Genomic DNA, 26,143 nt, shown 5'->3' on the forward strand with positions numbered 1-26,143 from the left:
AAACGGGCCATCAGGATGAAGTGGGTATGAATCCAGCGGGAAGGAAACGGCCTCCATTCCCTGCTCCTCCTCTTCCTGTATCTCTGTGTTTCCCTTCATCTGCCCAGATCATCCCGCGCTTCATTTTGCCATCTTCACGAAGCCCTCTCCTCCAGATGCGTCTGCCTGCAATGTATAATAATGATCTACAGACATTTATGGATCAGGGAAGATGCATTTTTTCTTTAAAGTAAAAACGTTATGAGAGAACTGTCGTTTTAGGATGAACTGTTCCTTTAAGGCTCCCAAGTCGTGTGCCTACTGATTAGAAACCACCGAAAACAGTTTGATGATATGAAACTTCCTTTTCCTTTTTAAATGCATTAATAACTGTTTGCTTTTAGACTTATTCGTCCCCAAGCAAAGTCTATTTCTGCAACAGGAGAAAAGTAATTTGGTAATTCAAAATTAAGGCATTTAATGACATGAGATTAAAATTTTACATAAGTGGAAGTTATAATTATTTATCATAATTATGACATTCATATTTTTATGTAATATTATTAAAATAAAATTAATTGTATTATTAAAATGAAATAAAAATTTATATTTAAATTTACAATTTAATTCTATAATGATATTAGTATTTTATAAATATTTTATTATTATTTTTATATTCTAACTTTTTAATTTTTGTTTTAATTTAACGTGGTTTACCAAAGCCGTGGTGGAAATGTATATCCATGTTTGTCGATATAAGTGAGATCAAATAAAAGCAAAAAAAAAAAAATTCATCCTCAAACACATCCACTTCAGCCGATCAGCATTTCTGTAATACACTGTAAAGTATTCACAGATGCATCTTGCGTCTGGGTTTGAGCTCAGCGTGTGACTTTTGTTACTTGCTACCTGCCCTAACTACCACCCGTGTGATTTGTGCACTTTCAAGTAAGCCACTTTGATAAGAAAGCTGCTTCAGAGTGCTTTCAGAGTCTCACGTCTGGCCGGAGGCGTCCTGGGGTTCGAATTGAACCTCTGTGAGGGACATGCTCTTATTAAGCACATAACCCACACATTAGCTTGTTCGCTGCCAAAGGAGACTGTGTCTACCACGAGAAGAACACATGCATTGAAAAAGAGTTTATATGCATTTAAAGCTATTTAAACAAAGCGCGTCCAACAAAAATGACACAACAGCATAACCAAAAAAACTAATTTCAGTATGGACAACAAAAAATGGTATAATGTGCAACTGTACTTGGACTCCATTTAAAGCAGATCCAGGTTCTTCCATTTAGAAATCAGCATAAAACCACACTATGATCTTAACTGACATCAGAGCTTTGTGAACTAATAAAAAAACCAAAGCATTTCTCTTTTACTGCACGGTAAACCTCAGTTTGCTATCAGGTCTGTATTGTGAAAGCGGAATGCAGGTGCATGTCATTTCTTACACCAGTAAAAATATCCCTTTAAAATATTCAAACAATAGAGTTTTTCAGCTGCTTTGCGCACTGGGTTGTTCACCCTGCCAGTAAAGATTTACAGCTGAGACACCTGACCCATTCAAAAAGGACAAGCGTCTGAAGATCTCACAACACCAGGCAAGAACTGTGAAGACTCATAGGAGGAACACTCCGAGACGCTCGACGCAAGGCGTATCGAAATCCAATTAGCGTACGATTTAATATTTACATGTTTTAGTATAGGGATAGCTGCAGGGCGACTTTGCATTTTAGGAAATGCAAGTTTGCCTAAGGCTCATGCACAGTAGTGTGTTTTTGAAGGCGTAGTAAAAAGACCATAAAATTTTATACTGCTGGGTTGTCGTCGCGCGACAGTTTTATGATCTGTCAGACGGGAAAAATCGCCATTAGGAGCTCCCCGCGACGCGCAGACCCATGCGTGGCTGTAAGGACAGAAAAACAAAAGCTCGTTGGTGCCTGTGACGTATGAAGGGCTCCGCTCCTGTCCTGTTGCGCGCGGAAGAGCAGCCAAACCCATCAAACCGCGCGCGCGCTCGGAGAGAGCGGCACCTCTCCACCTGAACGGACCCGAACGAGCCAGCCGTCCAAGCAAGCATATTTAGTCATTTATCTGGGCGCGCGGATCGTGGTCGGCCGCGCGCGGATGCTATAGTCGTACAAACTTGTTTAAAACAATGCGGATCGTGCGCAACGCCTTATAGTGAACTCTTTTAAACTGGAATCGGGGATGAAGTTGATGTGCTGGCTCTTGATGTTGGATCTTAGACAAAGAGACGTTCTGTCAGCCAATCCTTATTGATCAGAGTCACGGAGGAGATCCTGGTCAATTAGTGGAAGTGCTCCTGAAACCCGGAGGACCGCGCTTTGTGTTCGAGGTAGGGTCGCGCACGCGCTTTTTCACCAAGAGCGCACCGTATCTCCAGGCATGTGTGCGTGTCGTTTAGTTTGCATTTTTCGACATTGCATTTTTCTCTTGTGAACTTCAGCCACTGCAAACAAAGCGCGCCAGCTGCTTTGATCGGCGAATAAGTTGCGGTGTAAAATTTAGGACACACTTTGCTAAATATATAAACTACTGAAAGAACAATAGAGCCCTGCCCAAAACACAATAGAAAATGTAATGGGTGTATTAGCTGTAACGGAATTTGTATGGGTTTTAATGGAAAATATGATGGTGTCTACTGGTATGTGATGGACTCTGTTGGTTGTACGTTAAGTCCTATTGGGAAAGTGCCCAAAACACACCACAAAAAATATTTTTTTTAAAAGTTATGATATATTAATGAGTATTTTTGTGGTTTCTATTGGGCTTATATTGCTTATTCTTTAGGATAGCGGACAGTTCTCACTGTTGATTGCTTATTAGCATGCCCAAGTAACACACTGGCCGTTTAAAAGCGCGCATATTCTGCACGATACACTTCATCCCTAAAAACCAAATGGTTATGGTAATGGTTTGTTAATAGCGAGAATTGCAATTAAAGTGTAAACTAAGAATTTTTAAGTTTGCCCAAAAAGACCATGAATCGCAGAGACTTCCCACAGATATTTTATAATTAAGCATTAAATTAGATTCATGTTTGAATAAGTGCATGTGTTCTCTCTGAACAATTCCCTCGGGTAATTCATTTTATTTCAGTTTCTCGCAGCTACTGATTGATTGGTTGATTGATGCAGCAGACTATAATAAAAATAACAATGCTTTCTGTCGCCGAACACCGATATCGATTGATCTCGAGAGCGGCGCGCCGTTGCTGTGGTTACCCCATAATTCGCACGCTCGGTAATTTCGTGATTATTCAAACGTTTGAAATCTTACACGCCTGTAAAAAAAAAAAAAGGCCTGTTTAGGAGCCTCGCACCACCAAGCCGAGCAGGGGCTCGTGATCAAATAAAACCGTCGCCAGCCGCCACGGAGAAGCGACGGAAACAGAAGATGGAAAACAAGTGGATGTGTCGGCACATCAACACGACCCTTTGTCACGGTCACGCACTCGCCCGACGAGAGCTTGCGGCAATAGGAGGCGAGTTAAATATTCACCGGTGCGGTGGAAACGCGGACGGTTCATATGAATTAGTGTCCACCGGACTGTTTGTTCTCATAACAGTGACATCGTTACCCTTTGTTTCGATTTATGGTTCAGCGCATTTCTGAGGCTGTGCTTTATTTGTGCAACACATTGTGTCGCTCTGCTCACTTTGCACGCCTCATAACCAGCGCGAGTGCCACTTACAGTCAAGGTCATCCGACACACAAACAACAGTTACATTCTTCATGCAATGACAATGCAAAACGAATACGCGTGTTTGAAACACGAAAAAGTCAATTAATTGGGAGAAAAGCGGTGAGAGGCAAGAGGCATGTTTTTTTTTTTTTAATTTCCAGGGTTGCATATCTAGATATAAAGGTTCCAGTTGGAACCAGCATTGGGTTTTGCAACCTGATGTTACAGAAGAACGTTTAAATCCCTTAAAAAATAATTGCATATTTAAATTTTCTACATTTACTGTTTCTTTTCTAAGTGCACAATTATGGGCTGATCTGAAAAACCTCTAAATAAAACCTGTGACCACAGATAACCACCGGTGAAGCTTTATTGTAAGCACTGAAAAAGCTGGTTGAGTCTGCATCCTTTGTACTAAACTAAGCAAGTATTTCCAAGTCAAGTGTTTTTATGTAATAATATTAAATTCCATTCGATTCGAGTTACTTTGCAAGGCGTTTTCCATGATGCAGATGGTTGCAAATCGGCTTTACAGAAAAAATAACGTTTCTACATTACATTTAGCACTATAATATAGTCCTCTTATAGAACTAATGCTCTCGTAATTGTTCAGTTTGTGTTTAGGTGTTTTATACGTTTTTTTGTGCGCTAACGAAAGCTGTAAAAAGACTTCAGTGCATTGTGTTTGAAGGAAATTTCCATATTGATTTGAACATTTTTTCGATTACGCAGTGCATTGTGTTAAAGAAATGTCCAATGAACTGATCACATAATGTCATTTTCTATGGATTTTTATTCTACAGTGTCTGCATAAGAGTCAAGATCGTTTTAACTCTCATGCTTCTGAGATAAACCACTATTCTCATCTTCTTCTTTGTAGTCCTTAGGTGACTCAGAAATCGGCGGTTCCTCGCCTGTGTCTAAATATGGCGACCCAGGGGCTCGTGTGCAACACGTCCATCTCAGACTACGCGAACCACTCCGATGAATTCACCAATAAATCCCTTCAATTGAACGGAAGCTCGATGGCCGAGGAGGACAGCACGAAGATCCTGGCCGTAATCTACCTCGTGGTGTTCGTGGTGGGCTTGACGGGCAACTCTCTGGCCATTTTCGTGGTCCTGCGCTACACCAAGATGAAGACGGTCACCAACATGTACATCTTAAACCTGGCAGTGGCCGACGAGCTGTACATCCTGGGACTTCCATTTCTCACCACCCACAACGTGCTCACCTACTGGCCGTTTGGCAACTTCCTCTGCCGCATCCTGATGTGGGCAGACTCCATCAGTCAGTTTACTAGCACATTCTGTCTGACAGTAATGAGCATTGATCGCTATATGGCTGTGGTACATCCTATCCGCAGCGCGAGGTGGCGGCGGCCCAGTGTTGCCAAGGTGATAAATAGCATGGTATGGGCACTCTCCTGTCTGCTGACGCTGCCAGTCATCATTTACTGCGACGTTCAGCCGGAGCTCAACACCTGCAACATGAGCTGGCCCGAACCGCGTGACGTGTGGTCGACCGCTTTCATTCTCTACACCGCCATACTAGGTTTCTTCTGCCCGCTTCTGGTCATCTGCCTGTGCTACCTGCTCATCGTGATCAAGGTGAAGTCCGCCGGCGCGCGAGCGGGACTCTCCAAGCGCCGCAAGTCGGAGAAGAAAGTGACGAGGATGGTGGTGATCATCGTGGTTGTGTTCGTACTGTGCTGGCTGCCGTTTTTCATACTCAACATCCTCAATCTTATCAGCACCCTCCCGGAGAACGGCCTTGTCACCGGCATCTACTTTCTCACCGTCATCCTGACCTACGTCAACAGCTGCGCCAATCCGCTGCTCTACGGCTTTCTGTCTGACAACTTTAAACGGAGCTTTCAGCAAGTGCTGTGCGTCCACAGGGTCAACGGGGTCAGCAACGGTCACCCTAACCGGGAGCGCCTCAGCAGGAACCAACAGAATGAGGCCTTCTTCCCTCCAAGGAGCTTTGATTTCAACAACCATGTCCAGAGCTATCAAGTAAGGGCCTTTGATTATGAAACACATGCTTAGCAAACAATGCATAGGCTTTCACATGAATACCAGGGTCATTGTCAATATTATCATCATTAACTATATATATATATATATATATATATATATATATATATATATATATATATATATCCTAGCCCTAACCTTACTATAAGTCTAACCCTAACCCTAATCTAACTCTAACCCTAACTAACCCTAACCTAACCCTAACTCTAACCCTAATTCTAACTCTTACTCTAACTCTAACTCTAACCTAACCTAACCCTAACCCTAGCTGTAACCCTAACCTAACTCTATCCCTAACCCTAACTCTAACGCTAACGTTAACCCTAACCTAACCTAACCTAACCTAACCTAACCTAACCAAACCTAACCCTAACTCTAACTCTAACTGTAACTCTAACAATAACTCTAACCCTAACCTAACCTAACCTAACTCTAACTGTAAACTTAACCCTAACTAACCTTAGCATTCATTCATGCAAATATTCACTTTCTCGAAGGACTTCATTTTATCACTTATTAGTGTTTGTGTTTCACTTTGACTAAAGAGGGAAGGATGCTCATCGGTTATAGTCATAAACGTCAGGCTTATCAGAGCAAACAGTAGAGAACATCACAAGTAGAACATCACTAAATCTTCTCAAATCAAACAGGTCTGGCCCTTCACACCTATGAAACATTATCCTCAAAGTGATAAACCATAAACACTAAAGAACCAGGTATATGTTCTTTCTATTCTAATTAGAACACGTTTAGAATGTTGAGAAACACGGAATCTTTGAATGCTGTTAAATATTGGGGCCTTAACATTACTTACAACATTAGCAACATTACTAAGTGGTCGCTATCGCATACTACAACCCTACTGAAGGTGTGTAGATCTCAACTGGTTGTTCTGTACATAATGCTCCTTAAAAGTAGACCAAAAGGTAAACAAACACTCAGATTACATCTGAACTGCATTTGAAGAATAGAGTTCTTAGAATAGTTGCTACAAGGCTAAAGGATTTATTCTTTCTATTGTTTTTGCTTTCTGAAATCCTACACCTGCCTTTTCCTTTTCAGTCCATTGGTTTGGAGGCCGAGGCCTGTGCCAAAACGAAAATCCACCGCTCTGGACCACAACCGAGCAGCCAGTCCATATAACATCCTGAAAGTTGGACGGATCAAGACCCCTCCTCCCCCCCTTTTCCCTTCGAGCTGGTCGTCCAATCAAAGCCATTATGACTCGGTCAAAATATACAGCTTTATATAAAGTTATTGTTGTCTATGCCTAGATCAAACACTATCTGGTGCACAAACATAATACATTTCCATATAAATATCAGTCTTCGATAAGAAGATATCAGTGATGTATATGATTGTAAATATGTATTATAACGGCAAATGGATCATCATTTTGTTCAGCATGACTGAATAAAACTGGGAAACTGTTCATCCACGACCTTTGGACCAATTTGGACAGTTCCAGAGAGGAAGCGGCTTGCGCTGTTACATTTTGATGCATCGTTGCTAATTCGGTGGCGGTTCTGAACATTTTCAATCTCGAACAAGCTCTCTTGGTGATTTTCTGGATTTCTAAGCGGAGCGACACGCGAGGTTCGGTGGAAATGCCAAACGGCCTATTTATCAAAGGCCGAATGTCTTTGAACGAGCGAAGACGCTTAATTGTTGGAGCTGAAGCAATGGCTGAAACATCCTGAGAGCAGCCAGAAGCTGCACAGGCAGAAATCGCTTTTTTTCTTCTTCTTCGGTCGGGGTCGATAAGGTGCACCTGTGTTATGCTTCTTTAGTCTTGATGTTGTTTGTATCATTCCTAATAAACCTGGATTTACAGGATTACAAAGGTTTCAAATCGAAACATGGAAATCTTGTAATTATACTGTAGTATGCTATTAGGTTTTTATGTGCTGTATATAGTAAACAATACTGTAAAGTTAATTACTTCAAATAGAGGTCCAGTCAAAATGGTTTATATTAACCTGTCAATCACATTGTTCACATTTCTACATAAACAGGGATTCTCAAATATATCCATTCTCGCTTCTTCCATCGATTTTATATTCGCAATTATTTTATTATTTACATCATTAGATTCTTTATTTGCGTCCAGGGCCAGAAGGTCAGCAGAATTTTCTGTGCTTTATTGGCTTTAGATTTACAGAGACTGTAAACATTAATAGATACTTCTGTATATGGGTCAGTTTAGCCAATTTTCAACTATAGCCCCCAGAAAGGTGTGGAGAAAAACAAAGAGGCACGCAGCAGGGAGAAAACTCAAAACAAGATAAGTGCGCTGACAAATTGTTACATGGGCATGACAGTCAACATAGAAAAAAGGATTTTTCTGCTTTTGGAAAAATTGTAGCATTACATCACTTGCTCTGCCAGGGATGCTCTGTAGTGAATGGGTGCCGTCGGAAACAGATGATAAAAACATCACAATAACCCACATCACTCCAGTCCATCAGTTAATGTCTTGTAAAGTGAAAGGCCAGTTTATAAGAAACCATCATTCAAAAACTAAAATAAAATAAAATAAACAAATAAATAATAATAAAAATATATATATATATATATATATATTAAAAAAATAAATAAATAAATAAATATATATTATTATTATTATTAAAAAAAAAAAAAATATATATATATATATATATATATATATATATATATATATATATATATATATATATATATATATATATATATTATTGCATTATTTCTATCACCTGTTTGGACTCTCATTCTGACGGCACCCAGGTACCAAATCCCTTTCACTGCTTTTCTGAAACATTACGATTAAGTCAGAAGCTTCAACAAATGGGAAAAAATTCTATTAAATAGTTACTGTTGCACTTTGGACTCTATAAATACTGTGCCCTTGCCGGCATGCGAGCGAATTCCTTCAAACCTATAGATCGTACCGTCTTTACGAGTGCACCTTTTACCCTTTCATTTCTTCTCGCTCATAAAATGTTCGAGCAGGCCCGAAAGCAATCCTCAAAATCACTGTTTATTGTTGACACATCATCAACAGGTTCTGGCCGTTCGTTTTTTCAGGTCATATGCATTCCAGTGTTTGTTTTGAGTTCAGTCACTCATTTGCCACTAGCCACAGCCTTGACAAACCAGTTTCATCACAGTGTCGTTCCACTCTTTATCTCTTTGTCAACATACCCCCTTCTTTTTCAATTTTGCCGTCTCTGCCCGTATGTTGATGTTGTTTACTGACAACCCATCTCTCAGGGTGCAGGAGGTTGCAAGTGTCCTTTTTCTAAATATTCAAACGCCGTATGCAAACGCTTAATGTCAAAGCAGAGGACACCGCCCGGCATTCACCGAAGGGTTTGAAATTGATATATTTACGTCATTGTTCGTCTCAGTCTTTAGTGAATCAATTAGATTTGTTACCACACATTTAATGTAATGAAATACCGACCAAATTGGTGATTCCGTGCGTGTGCATCGTTGTTATGTTCATTTTTACGTAACCCTCACTAGCCTGCTAACTAACGACACACAGCAGCATACCAAATAGTCATTTCCTTATGATTAAATTAGAAAAGGTCATGCTGTTCGGTGTCTCAAAAACACATCAAATAACATTTAAATTCAGCGTTGAATTAGATGCAACATTGACTCTCCGCATTAAGTCGTATTCAACGCACGCTGGGAATTATGGATCCCCTGTTCAGTTTCAGTTCGAAAATCAAAATGACGCATCTAGGCCCACCGGACACTGATTACGGTACTTTTTCCTTTTACACAATCTCTGCGTGAGGTGTTGTTGTGGGTTAGTCATGCGGTGACATAATCTGCGAATTAAGCGCTGATGAGCGAAGCAAAACAGAGAGGCTGCGTCGTTCGCATACAGTAACCTACCGCAAAATGAATAAATGGGTGAGAAAGCGCTTTACTGCCAAGTACGCTTGCAACAGCACACAGGCAATAAAAAAAGAAGACGAGAATAAAAACACACATACGTAAAAACACCGTTCAGCCAAAGGACCGCCTCTTTCTTACCTTTTAATAATCTGAAGACCTTTCTTTATCCACAAAGAACTTTTTGCGCAGCTTAAATGTTAAGGTTTCTTTACTGAACTAATTAGAAAAAAGAGGTCCTTCTATGGCATTGTGAAACTACTTTATTTTTAAGAGTGTAGGAGTAGATTAAGATAGGGTTGTACTAGGATGGTAACTAGTAAATATATTGTTATTGCACGATGGGGTGTGACATTATACTCAATCTATCAACAATACGGCGGATGTGAGTATAAAATTAAAGAAATAGCCTTCTGAAAATGCGCTCCTGATGAATTTGCTTCTTTACCAGATTTAGAGAAATACAGCTTTCCGTCACTTGCTCGGCAATGGATCCTTTGCAGTGAATGGGTGCCGTCAGAAAGAGTTTTGTCACTCACATACAAGCAGCTTTTCTCTTCACAAGACACGGAAGAGAAAGGGCCGTGTTCTTATGGACTCGTTTCTATCTGCTCTCTTTCCCGACGGCACCCATTCACCGCTCGCTCCTTCGGGGAGCAAGTTGCGAAATGCTACGTTTCTTCAAACCTGTTTCTGTGAATAAACACATTTGTATCTCGGATGTCATTTTCAGCAAATTTTAATTTTTGGCCATTACCACTAGAACTGTTCTTTCAAGCCTCTCTTTAGGAAAAATCTACTTTTTCAAGTAGACAAGGAAACGCCCTGCGAGAGAAAAACGGTGCTTTGTTACCCGAACCCTTTCGCACACAAAGGCGGATATATGGGAGTGAAAATAGTTGCCCGGTCTCCTTTAAATCCGGTTGTATTTAAACGACTAATTTAGCAAGGTGTTTAGCGGACAGCCCCACTGATAATGCAATTTCGAGCGCCATTCAGCGAATAAGACATTTTACCCTCCCTTCGTTTAATTCGAAAAGAAATGGGATTGTTGGCTATTTTGGGAAGCTGTTAGCAAATTGCATTTGCTGAATAGATTGAACCAGGAAAGCGGCTGAGCCATTTAACAACTGGCCTTTCCCAAAATCACATTTGCCGTTCATTCTCAAGCTGACGGATTCACGGTGAACTTTACCTAAAGGTCAGAAGGCCGTATATGTGTGTAAGCATTGTATAGAGAGTCCGATGCTTGCCTCTATGACTCCAGTAATCAAAGCAAAAGATCAAAGTAGTCTGGAGACTGTTTATGGAAATCGTTCCGAGAAAACTTTGCTAATTTCCAAGCAGAGCTTGAACCCATTAATGGCAAATTAGCGGCAAATACCAGGAGGTCATACATCAGTAAACATGTCCATCGAGAGCCACGGCACTTCCTGGAAATAATTTTCCCCTCTCAGGCAATAATCCCACTGCGTTTTGTCCTGCACTGTTTGGCAGGTGCATTAATGTCTGCATACACGTGGTTAAACTGTTATGGAAAATGACTGCTGCGAAAGGCTGGAGGAGTTTAATACAGAGCCTGAGAGAGGCAAAAAGAACTTAATTATTGACTGCGACAAGAGGTGAGAGCGCTTCAAATGAAAAGAAAGCATGCTTTTAATCCCGAACTGAAAAACAACAAGAACGAATCCTTTCTGTTTCACTCTCAACAAGATAAAACAGATCAAATGCCACCGTTTTCCCCAAATAAAATGTATTCAAGCATGCAAACGAGTTAACAATTAAACGTTTGTTTACCGCACTTACTATATTGCAACCGAGCCTACGTAACGAAAAAGCAGAAAACTTGTTGCATGTAAACAGCTGTCTTTCCGTGCACCCGAACATGTAACGTCTGTTTGACTTTCTGTTTGTTTTTGCTTGTAGAAATAAAGATGCATTGTGACATAAAACAGGTTTTAGATGCTGGAAATGCGCTGAATTTAATTTCAGGTGAGCGCCGAAAGCTGTATGTATAATTAATAACTCTAAATTGACTGTAATTTAATTTAACATTGCGAGCTAAATGTATTGTTAATTATGCTGAATTTAATTTAAGGGTTTCAAGTGAGCATTAAAAGCTGCATGTATAATTAAAAACTCTGAAATTAAATTAAATTAAATTAAATTAAATTAAATTAAATTAAATTAAATTTGAGCATTGTACTGTGCATGTGTACTTTGGCAGCTCAGAGTAATTGTCCGACAGCGACATCTAGTGGTCTTTAAAAGGTTAGCGTGCACGCGTAAACTACGAATGCAAATATATTCTAGTCTCTTTGCTTTTTTTTATGTTTATTTTTTATCCTTGTGAACTTTAGTGAAGATGAAGAATTCTAAGCATACATTTCGCAGTTACTTACTCGATCCAGTTAAAAGCGACAGCAAGCGTAAGACGGCCGATGGATAAGACTTATATCTGCATTCACAACATAGAAATCGAACAATAACTGCACCTGGTTTCAGCGATTTTATGGAAGACGCTGTTTTCCCTCACTGTGGGTGTCTTCGACGGCGCAGGTGAACCGAATATCTAGATCGATTATATCCCCACGTGCTCATATCATGCACGTCGTAATGTTAATGCAATGTTGGAACAAAACATATATCTTATACAACGTCGATTCTGCAAACTGTGTCAATTCTGTGTGATCTTACAGTATTGCAAAACCCATTAAACAATGACAGGACTGGAATGCATTAACTATTAACTGACTGTGCCATCTAGGTGGAAACATTCAATTCAAACTTGCATCTGTCTTGGTTGTTAAAGGTTAATACGGGTCGCAGATACTAACACTGCTGCTGTTTGCTAACGTAAGCCATCCGATCACCCTAGATTTATTTGAAGGACACTATATTGTAGATACAGTGGTGAAAATGGATGGTCAGAGGTCAGAAATCGTAATGAGAAAACGTCTGCTGCTGTATGCTGAAATATCAACGTCAACCGATGGACGATAGGAAGAGTTATAATCCGTGTAAGAAGCCTGCTGATCCAGAGATGCGAAAGATGCAAGCAGGAATAACCAGACGCAACATCTACTTAATTTTGAACGGCAGGATCCTCAGAGAAGAAGCGGTTTCGAAGAAGGGAAAGACAGCGTCAGCGAAGGTGGTTGTGAACGTGTGTATATGTGTGAAAGACACAGTTCCTCCGTCGTAGTCCAGATGCACTCTCACACGCGTAAGCTTCTGCTTAACGGGAAAACCAGAGCATTTGTGCAGTCCGTACTGCACGCTCCACACATCGGCGTCGAAGAACCCACGGCCCTTTCTTTGGTTCGACGCCGCAGTTACTCCGAGAATCCAGTACGAATTCCCTCCAACGTCCACGTGCCAGCTGTGTTTTCCTGAATGAAAGCCCTCCGAACCCAGAACACAGGAAAAGCGGCCAAATCTCTCAGTATTATCGGGAAGAGGTTGTTTGTTCCATCGGTCTCTAATACCGGTCAGATCTTCAGACAGGACGAGACACGGATGAGCCGTGTTTGGGTCCAGAATCACAGGAGCTGATGAGACACAATCAACTCTTGATCTTAATACATTCATCGAGAGTAAAGTACACAAATTATTATGAAGTGCGACACTCGTCCTATTGTTTAAAAGATTCATTCCAGAGTGTGTTGTTAAGAACACGGATCTTCTCCGGACTCACTAAAGTGGATCGTGGTCCACATCTTCTTCCAGACTCTGAAGGACAGGTTGCCCAAGTATCGTGGCACATGAATCAAAGCTCCAGAAGGTGTCTGTGGATCCGGCTGTGAGGAGATCTGGACTCTGGAAGAAGATTCAGGATCAGGACCGAAGTGGATTTGATTCAGAAGACCAGAGAGACCAGAGACACCAGCAGATCACTCACCTTTCCATCGAGACCGGAAACTTCTGCAGAACAAACACACCATTTATCATCAACAACTCAATCAATCAAACAATCAATGATCTTAAATCAGACCTTCAGAAAGCAGACGTCGTTGTCTTTCATCATCTCCTCCGTGTCTTTGATTGTGTCTGAAAGAGCTGAGATGTGTCTGTCGATCTCCTCCAGCTTCTCCTTCATCGTCTTCTTCTTCTGCTCCTCTTCCTCCCTCAGTGCAGTGATCGTAACTTCTTCTTCATCTCTGAGAAACCGATGAAGCTCCTCAAACTGCTGTTTGATCTGATGCTCTGTGTGATCAGCTTGAGACTGAAATTAGACCACATTTACTTCAGTCGTCTCAGTAGATACACATCACATCATCTACACAAACGTTTTTTTTCACCTTAAAGAAATAAGAGTATCACTCAACATATTTGGGTTGCTATAGACTTTATGTTATTTCATAGGATTGATGACTACTTTTATTTTTCAGTGTTTCTTGCGTTTCTTCTGTACTGGGGTATAAGACCTCAGAACCTCAGAGACTTTAATCTTCTGAGAAATGGACAATGCAAACAGTGAATTAGCATACATGAGTAGGGCTGCATAAAGATGAACAAAATGTGGAAGTTTACACTGTTGCAACCCCAGTCTTGTGAGCATGTTTTGTCTTTATTGGCATGTATTTCCTTCAAGTGTGTCATTGATGTTCTGTGTGAATCCAAAAGATTTTGGCATAATTTATTTTATGCATATTTTTGCATCTTAACATAAACTCTTGCTATTCCTATATTTGATACAGATTGAATTTTTTTGCGTAGGTGACCGTCTTCCCCAGTCATTCACTAAACACTTGATGACGGCACGGTTTACTATTTGGAAAAGTATTCAAAATATATTTTTTTAGGCAGCTTAAACCGAGACAAATTCCTGCTTTACCTTTGATTTTGAAAAAGAAAAGAAAAAAGTGGGTTTTCATATTTTTCACCTGATACCCCTCCATTCAAATAGCTTTGATCATCCTCACCTCGATATGTTGAACTGTTTTCTCGAATTCCGCTTTAATGTTCTCAGTGTGTTCAAGTTTCGCTTGTAAGGATTTTAGAGCTGTGTTTAATTTCACCTAGGATTAAACAACACGAAAATACAAAACGGATCAGCTGCTGAGAAAATGCGTTGGCCTAACACGATAACATCACATAGCTAGGCCAACTTAAATAGGCTAAAGAATTTTTCATTCCTCTTACCTTATATGATGAAACTGCTTCACTGATTGGTCTGAATTTGTGGTTATCGTGTGCTTGTGAATCTCTGCACACTAAACACACCGGCTGTTTGTCCTCCAGACAGAAGAGCTTGAGTTTCTCACCGTGTAGACCGCATATCTCCTCAGGCTCCGACGAATGGCTCTTGTTTCTCTCTTTCAGGAACGACTCACACAAGTTTTTTAACACAAGATTAGTCGGCGGATCATCCCTTGAGGATCTTCTCCTGCAGACGGGACACTCCTGCGTTTCCTTGGTTCTCCAGAACTGTCGAACACACTCCTTGCAGAAACTGTGACTGCACGATAAAACAACAGGATTCTCGAAGATTTCATAACACACGGAGCAATTAAGTTCCTCTGCGAACTGCGAGTCCATGTTTACTGCAACAATTGAAACTTACACTTTCGGATTGATGCATTTAAATATGAATAACCACGAGACTTCTCAAAAATCCTCATTGAAATGGTTTTCGTTTCCTTTTCAACCTTTTACTTTTTGCTTTAGGCAAGTAAAAAAAAGAAGTAAAAGTACGTGTTTTAAAAGGGTGGAGTTTCTATGTGACCATCTTTGTGGTTATATTGGTAAGCAGCTCAGAATCATCTGGATTTCTTCAGGTTAATGTAAACAAAATGCATTGAAAATGAACAGATGAGTAAGAAAAGAAACCTAAAGGCAATTTATTCACTATTATTTGTTATGCCATTTAATAATTAGGTGGTGACAAATGGGCCCCTTGATTTGGGCTTAAATGATTCATCCAAAACAGCAAGTTCTTCATGACCTATTCAGTGGATGTGAGCGGAAATGGTTTGATTACGTAGAAGATTAACAAAGCAAATATATCCAGGCTTGCCTAGTGCATGATTCAGTTTACTAGAGAGCGTGTTCATTTCATTCACTTTACTAGAGAGCGTGTTCATTTCATTCACTTTACTGGAGAGTGTGTTCATTTTATTCACTTTACTAGAGAGCGTGTTCATTTCATTCACTTTACTAGAGAGCGTGTTCATTTCATTCACTTTACTAGAGAGCGTGTTCATTTCATTCACTTTACTGGAGAGTGTGTTCATTTTATTCACTTTACTAGAGAGCGTGTTCATTTCATTCACTTTACTAGAGAGTGTGTTCATTTCATTCACTTTACTAGAGAGCGTGTTCATTTCATTCACTTTACTGGAGAGTGTGTTCATTTCATTCACTTTACTAGAGAGTGTGTTCATTTCATTCACTTTACTAGAGAGCGTGTTCATTTCATTCACTTTACTGGAGAGTGTGTTCATTTCATTCACTTTACTAGAGAGTGTGTTCATTTCATTCACTTTACTAGAGAGTGTGTTCATTTCATTCACTTTACTAGAGAGTGTGTTCATTTCATTCACTTTACTAGAGTGTGTTCATTTCATTCACTTTACTGGAGAGTGTGTTCATTTCATTCACTTTACTAGAGAGTGTGTTCATTTCATTCACTTTACTAGAGAGTGTGTTCATTTCATTCACTTTTCTAGAGAGCGTGTTCATTTCATTCACTTTACTAGAGAGTGTGTTCATTTCATTCACTTTACTGGAGAGTGTGTTCATTTCATTCACTTTACTAGAGTTTGTTCATTTCATTCACTTTACTAGAGAGTGTGTTCATTTCATTCACTTTACTAGAGTTTGTTCATTTCATTCACTTTACTAGAGTTTGTTCATTTCATTCACTTTACTAGAGAGTGTGTTCATTTCATTCACTTTGCATGACTTTTAACTGTCTTTATTGAATAAACGGGTAATGTTGAATAACCAGAAAATGTGCATAATAGGTCATTAATTTTTAATTAATTATGATATTTAATTATTACTACACATTTTTACGTACATTAAAAATATTCATTTCATTCACTTCACTAGAGCGTGTTCATTTCATTCACTTTACTAGAGAGCGTGTTCATTTCATTCACTTTACTAGAGAGCGTGTTCATTTCATTCACTTCATTAGAGAGTGTGGAGCTAAACACTACAAGACAGCGGGTCTGTCACAAATCCGGTCTATGAACCTCCACTTGTAAGGGTCCCCCTTTTCCTGCAGAACAGAATCCAGAGGCCCTGGTCGAAGGTCAATGCGTGTTCGGTCTTTCCTTTGCATCTCTTCAAAAATCACTAATATTTATTAATCTTTTGTGTTTCCAATTATAGTATTGACCTTATACATAATTTTATCTGACTCCAATCTTTTATGATTTTATTTATATTTACTTAAATGTAACTGCTGATCCCTCTAGTTGTGATTAAATGTGGATCATTAATTAACTATAATATTTCCTAGTTTCGACTTATCGTTCGTTAGGAGTCTGGGTCACTTAGAGACCTTGTTTGGCCAGAACAGACTCAAGACACATCTGGGCTAGTCCAGGTCTTAGTCAGAGGCTACCCCGTAGATCGCTTACCTTAATGCAGCCATTTCCTCAATAGACTCAAAAAGAGTCATTTTTTATGCATTCCCTAAGTAATAGCATGCTAAGCCAGTTTGGTGGCCAGAAGTCAAGATCTCAAAAACGTCTCCCCTGGCTCCATCCATTGAACGTTGATCTGACTCGCCCTAGCACGCTAACAATGCGGAAAACCCTGGACTGCATTTCCCATCATCCTTTGCACTGATTGGACTTATACAACTGTAAACAATCGCTCACCTGAAAGCTATCGCTGACATTATTTGACATCCACTCAGTTCCTGCTCAGATTGCCGTGTATGGTCTAGCATTTATCCCACTCCCAGCGATAGCTACACTACAGAGCCCATGTTTTTACAGAGCTCGTGTTTTTCGGAGCCTAAGTCTAGTTTATCGCCTTAATGCCCATTCACACCAAGCACGATAACTATAAAGATAACGATAAAGATATATAATTTTTAATGTTAAAGAATAGCAGCGTCCGCACCACAACTATAACCATAAAGGCACAGAGAAATTGCATCATTGGACTTATTTCCAGAAAGATATCGTTTACTGATATGGAAGCAAATATAGTTAACCCGCTTGGTGTGAATGGGCCTCATTTGCGTTTCTATTCTTGCCTGATTTATCTTGTTTTGTCATATATTTAAAAATATATTGAATGCAAAGATATTCAAACTACTCTTGCACGCAGCAAAACTAATGGCACGACAAGGCTCAAGAAAAACAAACTAATGCACATTAGCATGACGTAGCCTCAAAAAACATAAGCAGGCCATTTAAAGTCGAACGTAGCTAATGTCAGCGTTCTCCAGCAGGACAAAAGAGGCCTTTTTAAATCAAAATAAATAACATAAAAGCTAATTTTGCACAAAAAATGCATATGTAAGTGTGAGTCCTTCTGGATGAAGTTCACTACTATATGCATTTTCGTACCTAACACAATAGATCAGATCTGATCGATTGAATGAATCTATTTATCCAACAAATAACAATCCCAGAAGGCTTGGAATCGGTTTAAAATCTCCTCCCTTTTCGCTTCTTTTTTTCACCCTCCTCTAGAATTCATACACACCCTTTTCTGCTTTTCCTGAACTCAGTTTCACCTGGTGTCCAAGCAAATACAACATCCAGCCTCCAATCACACTGACCTCTCCTTCGTGTAGGTAAGTCGGTCTGGAAGAAATTTAATCATTGTGAGAAATAGAAGAAGATGCAGAAGAGAGATATCTGCGCAACCTTTGGTGGTTTTGAGCGAAGACAATTAGATTTAAATGAACGACCAAGAGCTAGTCTAGATTAATTTCAGTGGTGCATTGTCAGTTATTCCAGTTGTTATACATAGTCTTACAGTAAAATCGAAAAATGTATTCACCATCTGTGGCTGAAAGCTCTGTTTGTTTGAGTTTGTTTGCATAGTGTTTGTGTGAATGACAAAAGAGTCATGCTGCTGAATTTTTCGGCAAGGCTAATGGTAGTTGATTCATGACTCTAAAACACGTGAATTGCAGTCTGTTGTTTGGCAAGAGCGTTCCTGAAAAAAGGATATTTGTAATTATTGTAGTAATTTTGTAGCTCGCCCGTCGGTTATTGCATTGATGTCAGAGCTCTACAACACCCAGATGCCTCAAAAACGTCTTGTTTTCATTCAGTTCCATTCAGTTAAACCTCATTTTCTTTCTAATTTCGTAATGCTGATTCCAGAAACGGTGCTCTAGTTCATCGCACTTTCTCACACTTTCACGAAGAAGCATTGTATGATCCTCTTCATCATCAGAAAAACTGGCAAAACAAAGTCAGGCTACAACTATTTGTTCAATTCTCTGCCGATTCTCACGTATATGAAGAAGCTATTTTGTGACTAACAATGTTCTTTTTTCAGTTTGTAAATCTGAGATGCGTACGTCCTTTAAAAACATCTTCACGCTTATTTTTCTGTATGCATTCTTAGCATCGTGGAATTGGGTAACATTAAATCTTTTTTGGGGGGGTGAAGTGTTCTTCAAGATGCAATGCTATTTTTGTTAGTGGACACTCGAGAACGTTTCATAATTGTGAATGTAAATGAGGTATAAACTTGATGTTGGGAAATAACTCAATTTGATTTTCAAATGAAAGCGGGAAACTTGGTTTTTACAAGCTTTACAAGTTTTTACAAGCCGTGTCTTAAGTTCCTGGTCTCGATGATGCAGTGGAAAATGAAGCTCTGTTTCCATGACCGAAAGGAAAAGCAGTGCAAAATACTTTAAAAACAGAACATTTCCATGTCGGAATGAAATTTGGATGCACTGTAAAGATTTGAATGTCTTGTCAACATTTTTTTTGCTGCCATTTGCATTGGGACTCAAGCAGTCGACTGCAAGCCTCGCCTGCAACTCATCCTGTTATGCTTTCTTGTTTTTTTTTTTTTGTTTAAGGAGCTTAGAATATGGATAAGGCCGGAGAAGCTGATTTGGATGATTTGGAAACAGTGGAATATCTTGAGGACATGGAGGACATGGAGGATATAGAGGCTACGAAAGCCATTGAACCTTATGAATCTGCTCCACCCTACCCAGGCCATCCAGCAGATTACATAGAAAAAAACATGACCCACAACCCAGGATACAATTCATCTCCATATCCAAACATTAATATGGCGTACACCTCGTACCCAGAGCCAGGAGTTAATCCAAACTATCAGGGAGGTACGTTCGTACCGATAAATCGGTTGCGTTTTTTAGTCAATTCAACAGCAACTATGTAACATTCGATATGTTTGTACTGAATATGCAAGGTTTCTTGTCTTTGCTCCTCCTGCCCTCATATGTTGATGAAATTAAAAAAAAACCTTTTACAAAATAACATTTTATTCACATGGTATATGGCATGATATTGGTTTGAATCTCGAAAGACATTATATACAGCTTTTACCGCTTCTTTTTCTAAAGCTTCCAATCAAGGGATATATCCTCAAATTAACAGTAAGTTGCTGTTTTTTTCCTTTTTTTTTACTAAGCTGCTAATGAATTAATATCAATCACCGGTATAGTGCAGTTCAACTTTTTAAAAAATGTTTTAAAAGGTCCAAACCCTGGGATGTATCCTCAAGTGAACAGTAAGTGCAGTTTTCAAAACCGTTATTTTAGACGATCCTCAAAACGCTTCAGTATTCGATACTATTTTATCTGTTGTAAGACATCAGTGCCATTTCTTTTCTTTCCAAGGTCCTAACCCTGGGATGTATCCTCAAACTAACAGTAAGTCAACATTTTAAACAAACTTCAATAACGGCCAAAAATTAAACTTCTCAAACAATACACTCACTCTAAAGTCGATCGAAACACATTTAACATCGGTTTTAAAAAAAAAAAGTTCTGTCCCTCCAACCAGGCTCACGCAACCAAAACGTAGAAGCTCCAAAAATGGCATATAAAGGCATTTTAAAGCTTTTGAATACGTTATAAGTTCATATGATTAATAGATGCAACTTTCATTTACATCCGTTTGGTTGGATTAAACCACTCAATTTAAAATTCCTTTTTGCGACCATTTATGACCTTTTTAGACCAAGTCTTGGTTTTGATGATTTTCAATGAAATATATATATATATATATATATATATATATATATATATATATATATATATATATATACTACACTCCCTTGGAAGTTATATGTGAATTATTTAACTTGATATCTCAAACTTCCAAAAGCAATTCCACTGCCTGCAAATAATGACATAGCAAAAAGAAAAATGGCAAAGCTACTGTTTAGGCTGTTCAGTTGCCAATACAATACTTCCTAGCAACTAAAACGAGACTCTTACGCAACGGCAGAATGGTAGCTGTTCTTTTTATCTGGATCACACGTTGTGTTTATGTGCATTACAGTTGTAACAACCACAGTGATGCTTCCCAGCCTGCGTGATTTACCCGCGCAGACCATGTGCCCTCACTGCAAGCACCGGGTGATCACTATAACAGATCACTACTCTGGACTCATGGCCTGGCTGGCCTGCGGCTGTCTCGCCCTCATCGGGTAAACTTTCTCCTCACACCTGATCATTTCGTAACACTTACTACGCTCTCTTTAAAAAACGCAGGAAGTTAACGTTAACGTCCATGGAACCATTCCATTGCAAAAACAGGTTGTTTATGGTGGAAGCGGAAGATTCTTCTATGGCATCGGTGTGAAGAACCTCTTTTGGAATCTTATTATTTAAAGGGATAGTTCACCCCGAAAAATGCTCTGGCATTAATTACTCACCCTCGTAAGACATTTCTACTCCGCTCGCTTCTGTAATCAATTGTACTGACAGTTTCGGGGCGGAAACTTTGTTTTCAGTGCAAACTTATGTAAGCGGACAGCAAGAGCGTAGAGTTAGTGGAAGTGAGTAGCGTGACTGAGTCCGATGTCTCTTTTGCAGGTGCTGGCCGTGCTGTCTGGCACCTTTCTGGATGGATTCATGTAAAGATGTTGAGCATCGCTGCCCGAACTGCAACAAAATCTTGTCTTTCTACAAGCGCCTGTGATCTGCATTCAGACACGTCCCTCTTAAGTCTCTGATTTGAATGCATCTAATGGGTATAAGGCATTAAATTCCAGGTGATTTCAAATAATAATTACCAAATCCAACTATTACGACACATGTAGTAAGGCTAAATGATAAGTGTTTACATTGTATGTAATATTTATTCAAATATTTATGGGTATAAATATTGTATGAAGTAGAATATTCTATCATTGTTTTAAAATTTTACATTCAGACCTCCGCCTGTAGACCACAGTTATGTCTCGGATATATACGGTCTTAACTTTTTAATGTATCCTAAGTATGAAACTAAAGTTTAGCTTTGATGTCAGTCTGATGTTAAGGTTAATGCATGTTAAATTTGTAACATTTACAAGCTCATGACGTAACACTGCATTGCTACGGCACCCAGCTCTCTTTACCTCTTAGCTTTAATTTTATTATTAGCCTCTCTTGCATGAAAGGTTTCGGGGGGTTAACAACTGTTATTATCATTATGCGTCGCTCGGTAGATGGTTCAAAGAAATTAAACTTAATATAGTGAAGTCAATTGTCTGTAGAATGAGTTAATGAAGCTTATTGGATTTAACAGCTCAACAGTCATTTTGATTCTGTCCGATTACCTGCTGTTCGGTTTTCTGCAATTTAGGCTCTTTGGCAAATTAACAATTTGATCACATTCGCATTATGAACTCTTCATTTGCGTTCACAGGGAAGTCAGCGAATGTTTCTAGATTCGAAAGGGGCGAAATAGGCTTGAAATGTGCTTTGGGCTTTGCGGAAATGTGCAACAACCGTTTTAATGAGGGTTCACTGGTAAACTTCAGTCTAGTTTATACATTATTTTGCTCAATAAAATCAAGCAGTGAGGATCATTTGCCAGCAAAGTAGTATCTAAAATCATTTTACGTTCTATATTTAAAAATAAAATCTACAGCTGTGTGCAATCTACACAAGAACCAAGAGAGGGCGTCATTTACTACTTTAAAAAGCACACGGAAGCAAATGGTTACCATATTAATAAAAAAAAAAATTATAATAATATATATAATATAATGTCTCATGTTGCTGTTACTACATTTATGGTAACTGAAATAAAGCTGAACTAAAATATAAAAATTAAATGAGTAACTTAACCTTAATATATATATATATATATATATATATATATATATATATATATATATATATATATATATATATATATATATATATATATATATGCATCTAAGGTGTAATAAAATCTCTAAATTGAAAATAAGTAATAAAAAAATCACTAAAAGAAGATATATATAAGATATATATATATATATATATATATATATATATATATATAAATAAATAGTCTACTATCATAGTAAAATAGCAAAAACAAGGCAGCAGCATTTATATTAAACAGAGTTTGTATTAAATAAAAAGTGATGAATTTTGTCTCTAAATAAAGCCAGGTTTTGCTCAGACTCACCTGTCAGCAGTTACTCTGAAGGTGTTCAAATTTGATCTCTTTAACAGAACAGACTTTCAGCTTTGCTCAATTTCTTATGCACTACAAACAAATGCGAGCATGCTTTTTTCAAGAACGCATGTCGCACCGTAAGTGATCACATTTTCGATACCGGCTCTGTGGCGTATAAACAACTGTGTAACTATGAATTATATATAACGACGAGCCTCGCTCGATCGACTTTAAATTCAACCAGCTGACTAAAAAAAAACGCAATTATTATAACTGTTCTTTTTCATGTAGTCCGCCAGGAAATTTTATCACCTGTTTTGGTGCCCCATAAAACCATTATGACGGAAGGAGTGAAAAAGAAATGGCGGGGAGAGGCTGTGTGTGTGTTTGAGCCGTAAGGGGAACGCTGGCCACCACTCTGCCGCTTGCAATACTAATTAATCAAACTGTGTCAGGCAGAGAGGTGTAGAAAGGCGTGAGGTGAGAGAGATTACTGTGCCAGCAGACTCACACGGCTGAACCGCCTGAACCCAGTGAACCGAACTCCGTACCAGCTGAAGATGGAGTTAAAACACATAAACCGGAGCACAGAATGCCCTCATGATGCACCTAAGACGTACTAATGTCTTCCCGTGGCAGATACCTTTTTGAAACACGCTATTTTTCAAAATGAAGGTTCTTTGATGCTGATGGTTCCATGTGAAGAACCTTTGAAGTTCACGGAATCTTCAGAGCGGAACTCTTCTAGGGCATCGCTTTTGGAGTTTTTAGAATTTCAGGACGTTTTTTTTTTTGGTTTTGTTCTTGAAGTTTTGCCTTCGAAAAGTCTCCGTCTCCTCGGACCGTTGAGATCCAGCGTCCTCGTGCGGCTCTTCTACGCTTCCGGAAGGCATCTCGAAATGTGCTTGGATTTGCCAAGATGACAAAGTCTGCCATCATCTGCCACCTCTTTATAAGCTTCTGAGACCAAGCGGCTGTTCATTCGACCACAAATAATAAATAAATAAATCATAAAAAAAACAAACAAATAAATAAATGTAAAAAAATTAAGTATGCTACTAAGTAAGTCATTGAGTGAGTGGCAACACGGTGCAGTATAAAATTAAAACAATTGTAAATAATACACCAAATTAATTTATACTCATTTAGCTGATATAATTATCTTTGGAATTCATTTTACAAGAAAATACAGCTTCAGTCTTTCTATTTTAAAACTGAACTTTCAGTGCGGTGTGTATGAAATTTTACTGGAATTTACTTTTACAGCAAGATTTACTGTTTTCACTATTACAGGTAATCGCAAAGAAATTTCAACTCAAAATTTTGACGTAGAAAGGAAAAAAAAAACGTGTTTTGTTTGTACTTCTCTTGCTCGCGTTTTAGGAAAGCCATGAATCAGAACCATTGAGTCTCCTGAGCCGTGAAAGGTGAACATATGAGCGATAAACGTTCCTCCAGGCGAGCTCGCAGGTGTCCATGCATCTGCCGCACGCGTTCATCGGCAGACAGGTGCCGCGGGCTCACCGCGGGGGAACGGGAGGGAAAGGCGGCCCTTCTGACTGATATCCCGTCAATGAACATCCATTTGTGTCTCCCGATTCAGAAAATGAATCAAAGGAAAAGCTGGAGGGGCAGACGCTCGGGGCTCTGTTTAGAGCTTCAAATCTGCTCGTCAAACCCACTCTGTACGAAAGACAAAGGCAAAAATGGCCTAGTTAGCTTTCATTAGCGGTGCAGGACGCCGCTATTAACATTGCTCCGAGCAAGGATTTGAACGCATCCATTCAGCGTCGCTTCATCATGCTGGATCGTCGTAAAACGTCGACAACAAAAAACATGTGACGTATTTTCTCCCCCCGCTTTTAAGGCAAGAGTGTGACTAAGCGTTTATTTTATAGCTCGTTTCTGTGCATTTAGATCGCAAAACCTTTAAAGGCCTTTTAAAAGCCTAAAGAATGCGAAACGTGTTGCCTCTAAGTGCGTCAAAAGAATGAAACTGAATATTTGAACCAGTGGTCAGATTTCTATCCTGGAAATCTCTGCAAGTTATGGCATGATTAATGCCTCGTTTGTGTCTATTGATTTCAATTGCAATGCGTATCTTTAAAGGTGCCTAACGAATCGAAAAGCCTTTAACTCTAATACGTCAACAGTACTTTTGGCTTCATCCGAAGCTCAGATTTCTGTTTTGAAATGAATGCAAATTAGTGCATATTTTATAAGATGATACCAGATTTGCATACTTAAACATAGCATTTCGGAAAACTTTTAATGCAACACATTTTTTTAATCTACTGTATTAAAGGTACTGGATAAAGCGTGCTGATGTCTCTTATTTTATTTAGTTTTTTCCACCTAGGGTTTGCTTTAAGCATTATTTATTTCGCTCATACTATAATATCTGCAAATGTAGCGTCGTGCGTGCTGGCTGAGTTTGTTACTAAGGAAGATAAAAAAAAGCACAGTGAGGTGAGCCAGAAAATGACATACAGTAAGGAAATGAAAGCGACCTGCCACTGCTCTCTTCCCTTTTAATAAATATCACATGTCCTCGTCTTCCACCATCCCTCGCTCCGTCTTTGATGTCAAACCGGACCTCGAAAACAAGAGTCCTTTAAAACAAGCGCCTTTCATGCCTGGCTAGCGTCAGATATAATCACTCTATAATCAAGCCTTATTTCATCCCTCAAAGCGGTGCGGTGCCGGGGGCCTCGCGTGTGGCCAGAGGGGCCCCCGGCTCAAAGAGAGCCCCCCCGGGGGACATGAAACGCTGCGTACGGAGCCGCACTGTTTTAACTGTAACATCCTCACATGTGGGAGGCGGTGACCTTTAGCTCGCTCCTTTCATAGAGAAGGATGAGGTGCAACACAGAGGTCTAATGCAACTGTAAACAACAGCCACATGATAAAACACACACGCAATGCTAACACCTTCACGTGTACTGCACTGTACGGGCGCG

The 26,143-nt window shown here is 39.3% G+C and overlaps 3 protein-coding genes across 4 annotated transcripts; 2 read left to right on the forward strand and 1 right to left on the reverse strand.

Moving 5' to 3' along the window:
• The first annotated feature begins 1,578 nt into the window (after positions 1-1,578).
• Positions 1,579-7,760, forward strand: sstr5 (somatostatin receptor 5). The gene is made up of 3 exons (XM_043235966.1): positions 1,579-2,341; positions 4,572-5,709; positions 6,793-7,760. The coding sequence occupies exons 2-3, from the start codon at positions 4,618-4,620 to the stop codon at positions 6,871-6,873; spliced, it is 1,173 nt and encodes a 390-aa protein (XP_043091901.1). The 5' UTR covers positions 1,579-2,341; positions 4,572-4,617; the 3' UTR covers positions 6,874-7,760.
• A 710-nt stretch (positions 7,761-8,470) lies between these two features.
• On the reverse strand, positions 8,471-15,290 carry LOC122340901 (nuclear factor 7, brain-like). Its single transcript, XM_043234156.1, has 6 exons — positions 14,761-15,290; positions 14,541-14,636; positions 13,610-13,840; positions 13,517-13,539; positions 13,313-13,434; positions 8,471-13,166 (listed from the first exon to the last, which is right to left on the reverse strand). Exons 1-6 carry the CDS (start codon positions 15,154-15,156, stop codon positions 12,697-12,699), a joined length of 1,338 nt encoding a protein of 445 aa, XP_043090091.1. The 5' UTR covers positions 15,157-15,290; the 3' UTR covers positions 8,471-12,696.
• A 3,029-nt stretch (positions 15,291-18,319) lies between these two features.
• On the forward strand, positions 18,320-22,747 carry LOC122341043 (lipopolysaccharide-induced tumor necrosis factor-alpha factor homolog). Of its 2 annotated transcripts, none has more exons than XM_043234359.1 (7): positions 18,320-18,379; positions 19,631-19,900; positions 20,144-20,176; positions 20,278-20,310; positions 20,420-20,452; positions 21,087-21,234; positions 21,623-22,747. In XM_043234359.1, exons 2-7 carry the CDS (start codon positions 19,642-19,644, stop codon positions 21,726-21,728), a joined length of 612 nt encoding a protein of 203 aa, XP_043090294.1. In that variant the 5' UTR covers positions 18,320-18,379; positions 19,631-19,641; the 3' UTR covers positions 21,729-22,747. The 2 variants fall into 2 exon arrangements, with proteins under 2 accessions (XP_043090294.1, XP_043090302.1); XM_043234367.1 differs by having other exon boundaries at positions 18,333-18,379; positions 19,639-19,900.
• The last annotated feature ends 3,396 nt before the right edge of the window (positions 22,748-26,143 follow it).

This window comes from Puntigrus tetrazona, chromosome 3 (assembly GCF_018831695.1).
Source record: "Puntigrus tetrazona isolate hp1 chromosome 3, ASM1883169v1, whole genome shotgun sequence".
Taxonomy (NCBI): Eukaryota; Metazoa; Chordata; class Actinopteri; order Cypriniformes; family Cyprinidae; genus Puntigrus; species Puntigrus tetrazona.

Bases quoted from the DNA above. Each gene is read 5' to 3' on its own strand.
- LOC122341043 (XM_043234359.1), top strand. From the start codon at position 19,642: ATGGATAAGGCCGGAGAAGCTGATTTGGATGATTTGGAAACAGTGGAA. The intron at 19,901-20,143 runs GTACGTTCGTAC...CTTTTTCTAAAG, and splicing joins TAATCCAAACTATCAGGGAG to CTTCCAATCAAGGGATATAT. The intron at 21,235-21,622 runs GTAAACTTTCTC...TCTCTTTTGCAG, and splicing joins GGCTGTCTCGCCCTCATCGG to GTGCTGGCCGTGCTGTCTGG.
- sstr5 (XM_043235966.1), top strand. From the start codon at position 4,618: ATGGCGACCCAGGGGCTCGTGTGCAACACGTCCATCTCAGACTACGCG. The intron at 5,710-6,792 runs GTAAGGGCCTTT...TTTCCTTTTCAG, and splicing joins ACCATGTCCAGAGCTATCAA to TCCATTGGTTTGGAGGCCGA.
- LOC122340901 (XM_043234156.1), bottom strand. From the start codon at position 15,156: ATGGACTCGCAGTTCGCAGAGGAACTTAATTGCTCCGTGTGTTATGAA. The intron at 14,637-14,760 runs GTAAGAGGAATG...GTTTAATCCTAG, and splicing joins AAGCAGTTTCATCATATAAG to GTGAAATTAAACACAGCTCT. The intron at 13,167-13,312 runs GTGAGTCCGGAG...GTGTCTCATCAG, and splicing joins GTGGACCACGATCCACTTTA to CTCCTGTGATTCTGGACCCA.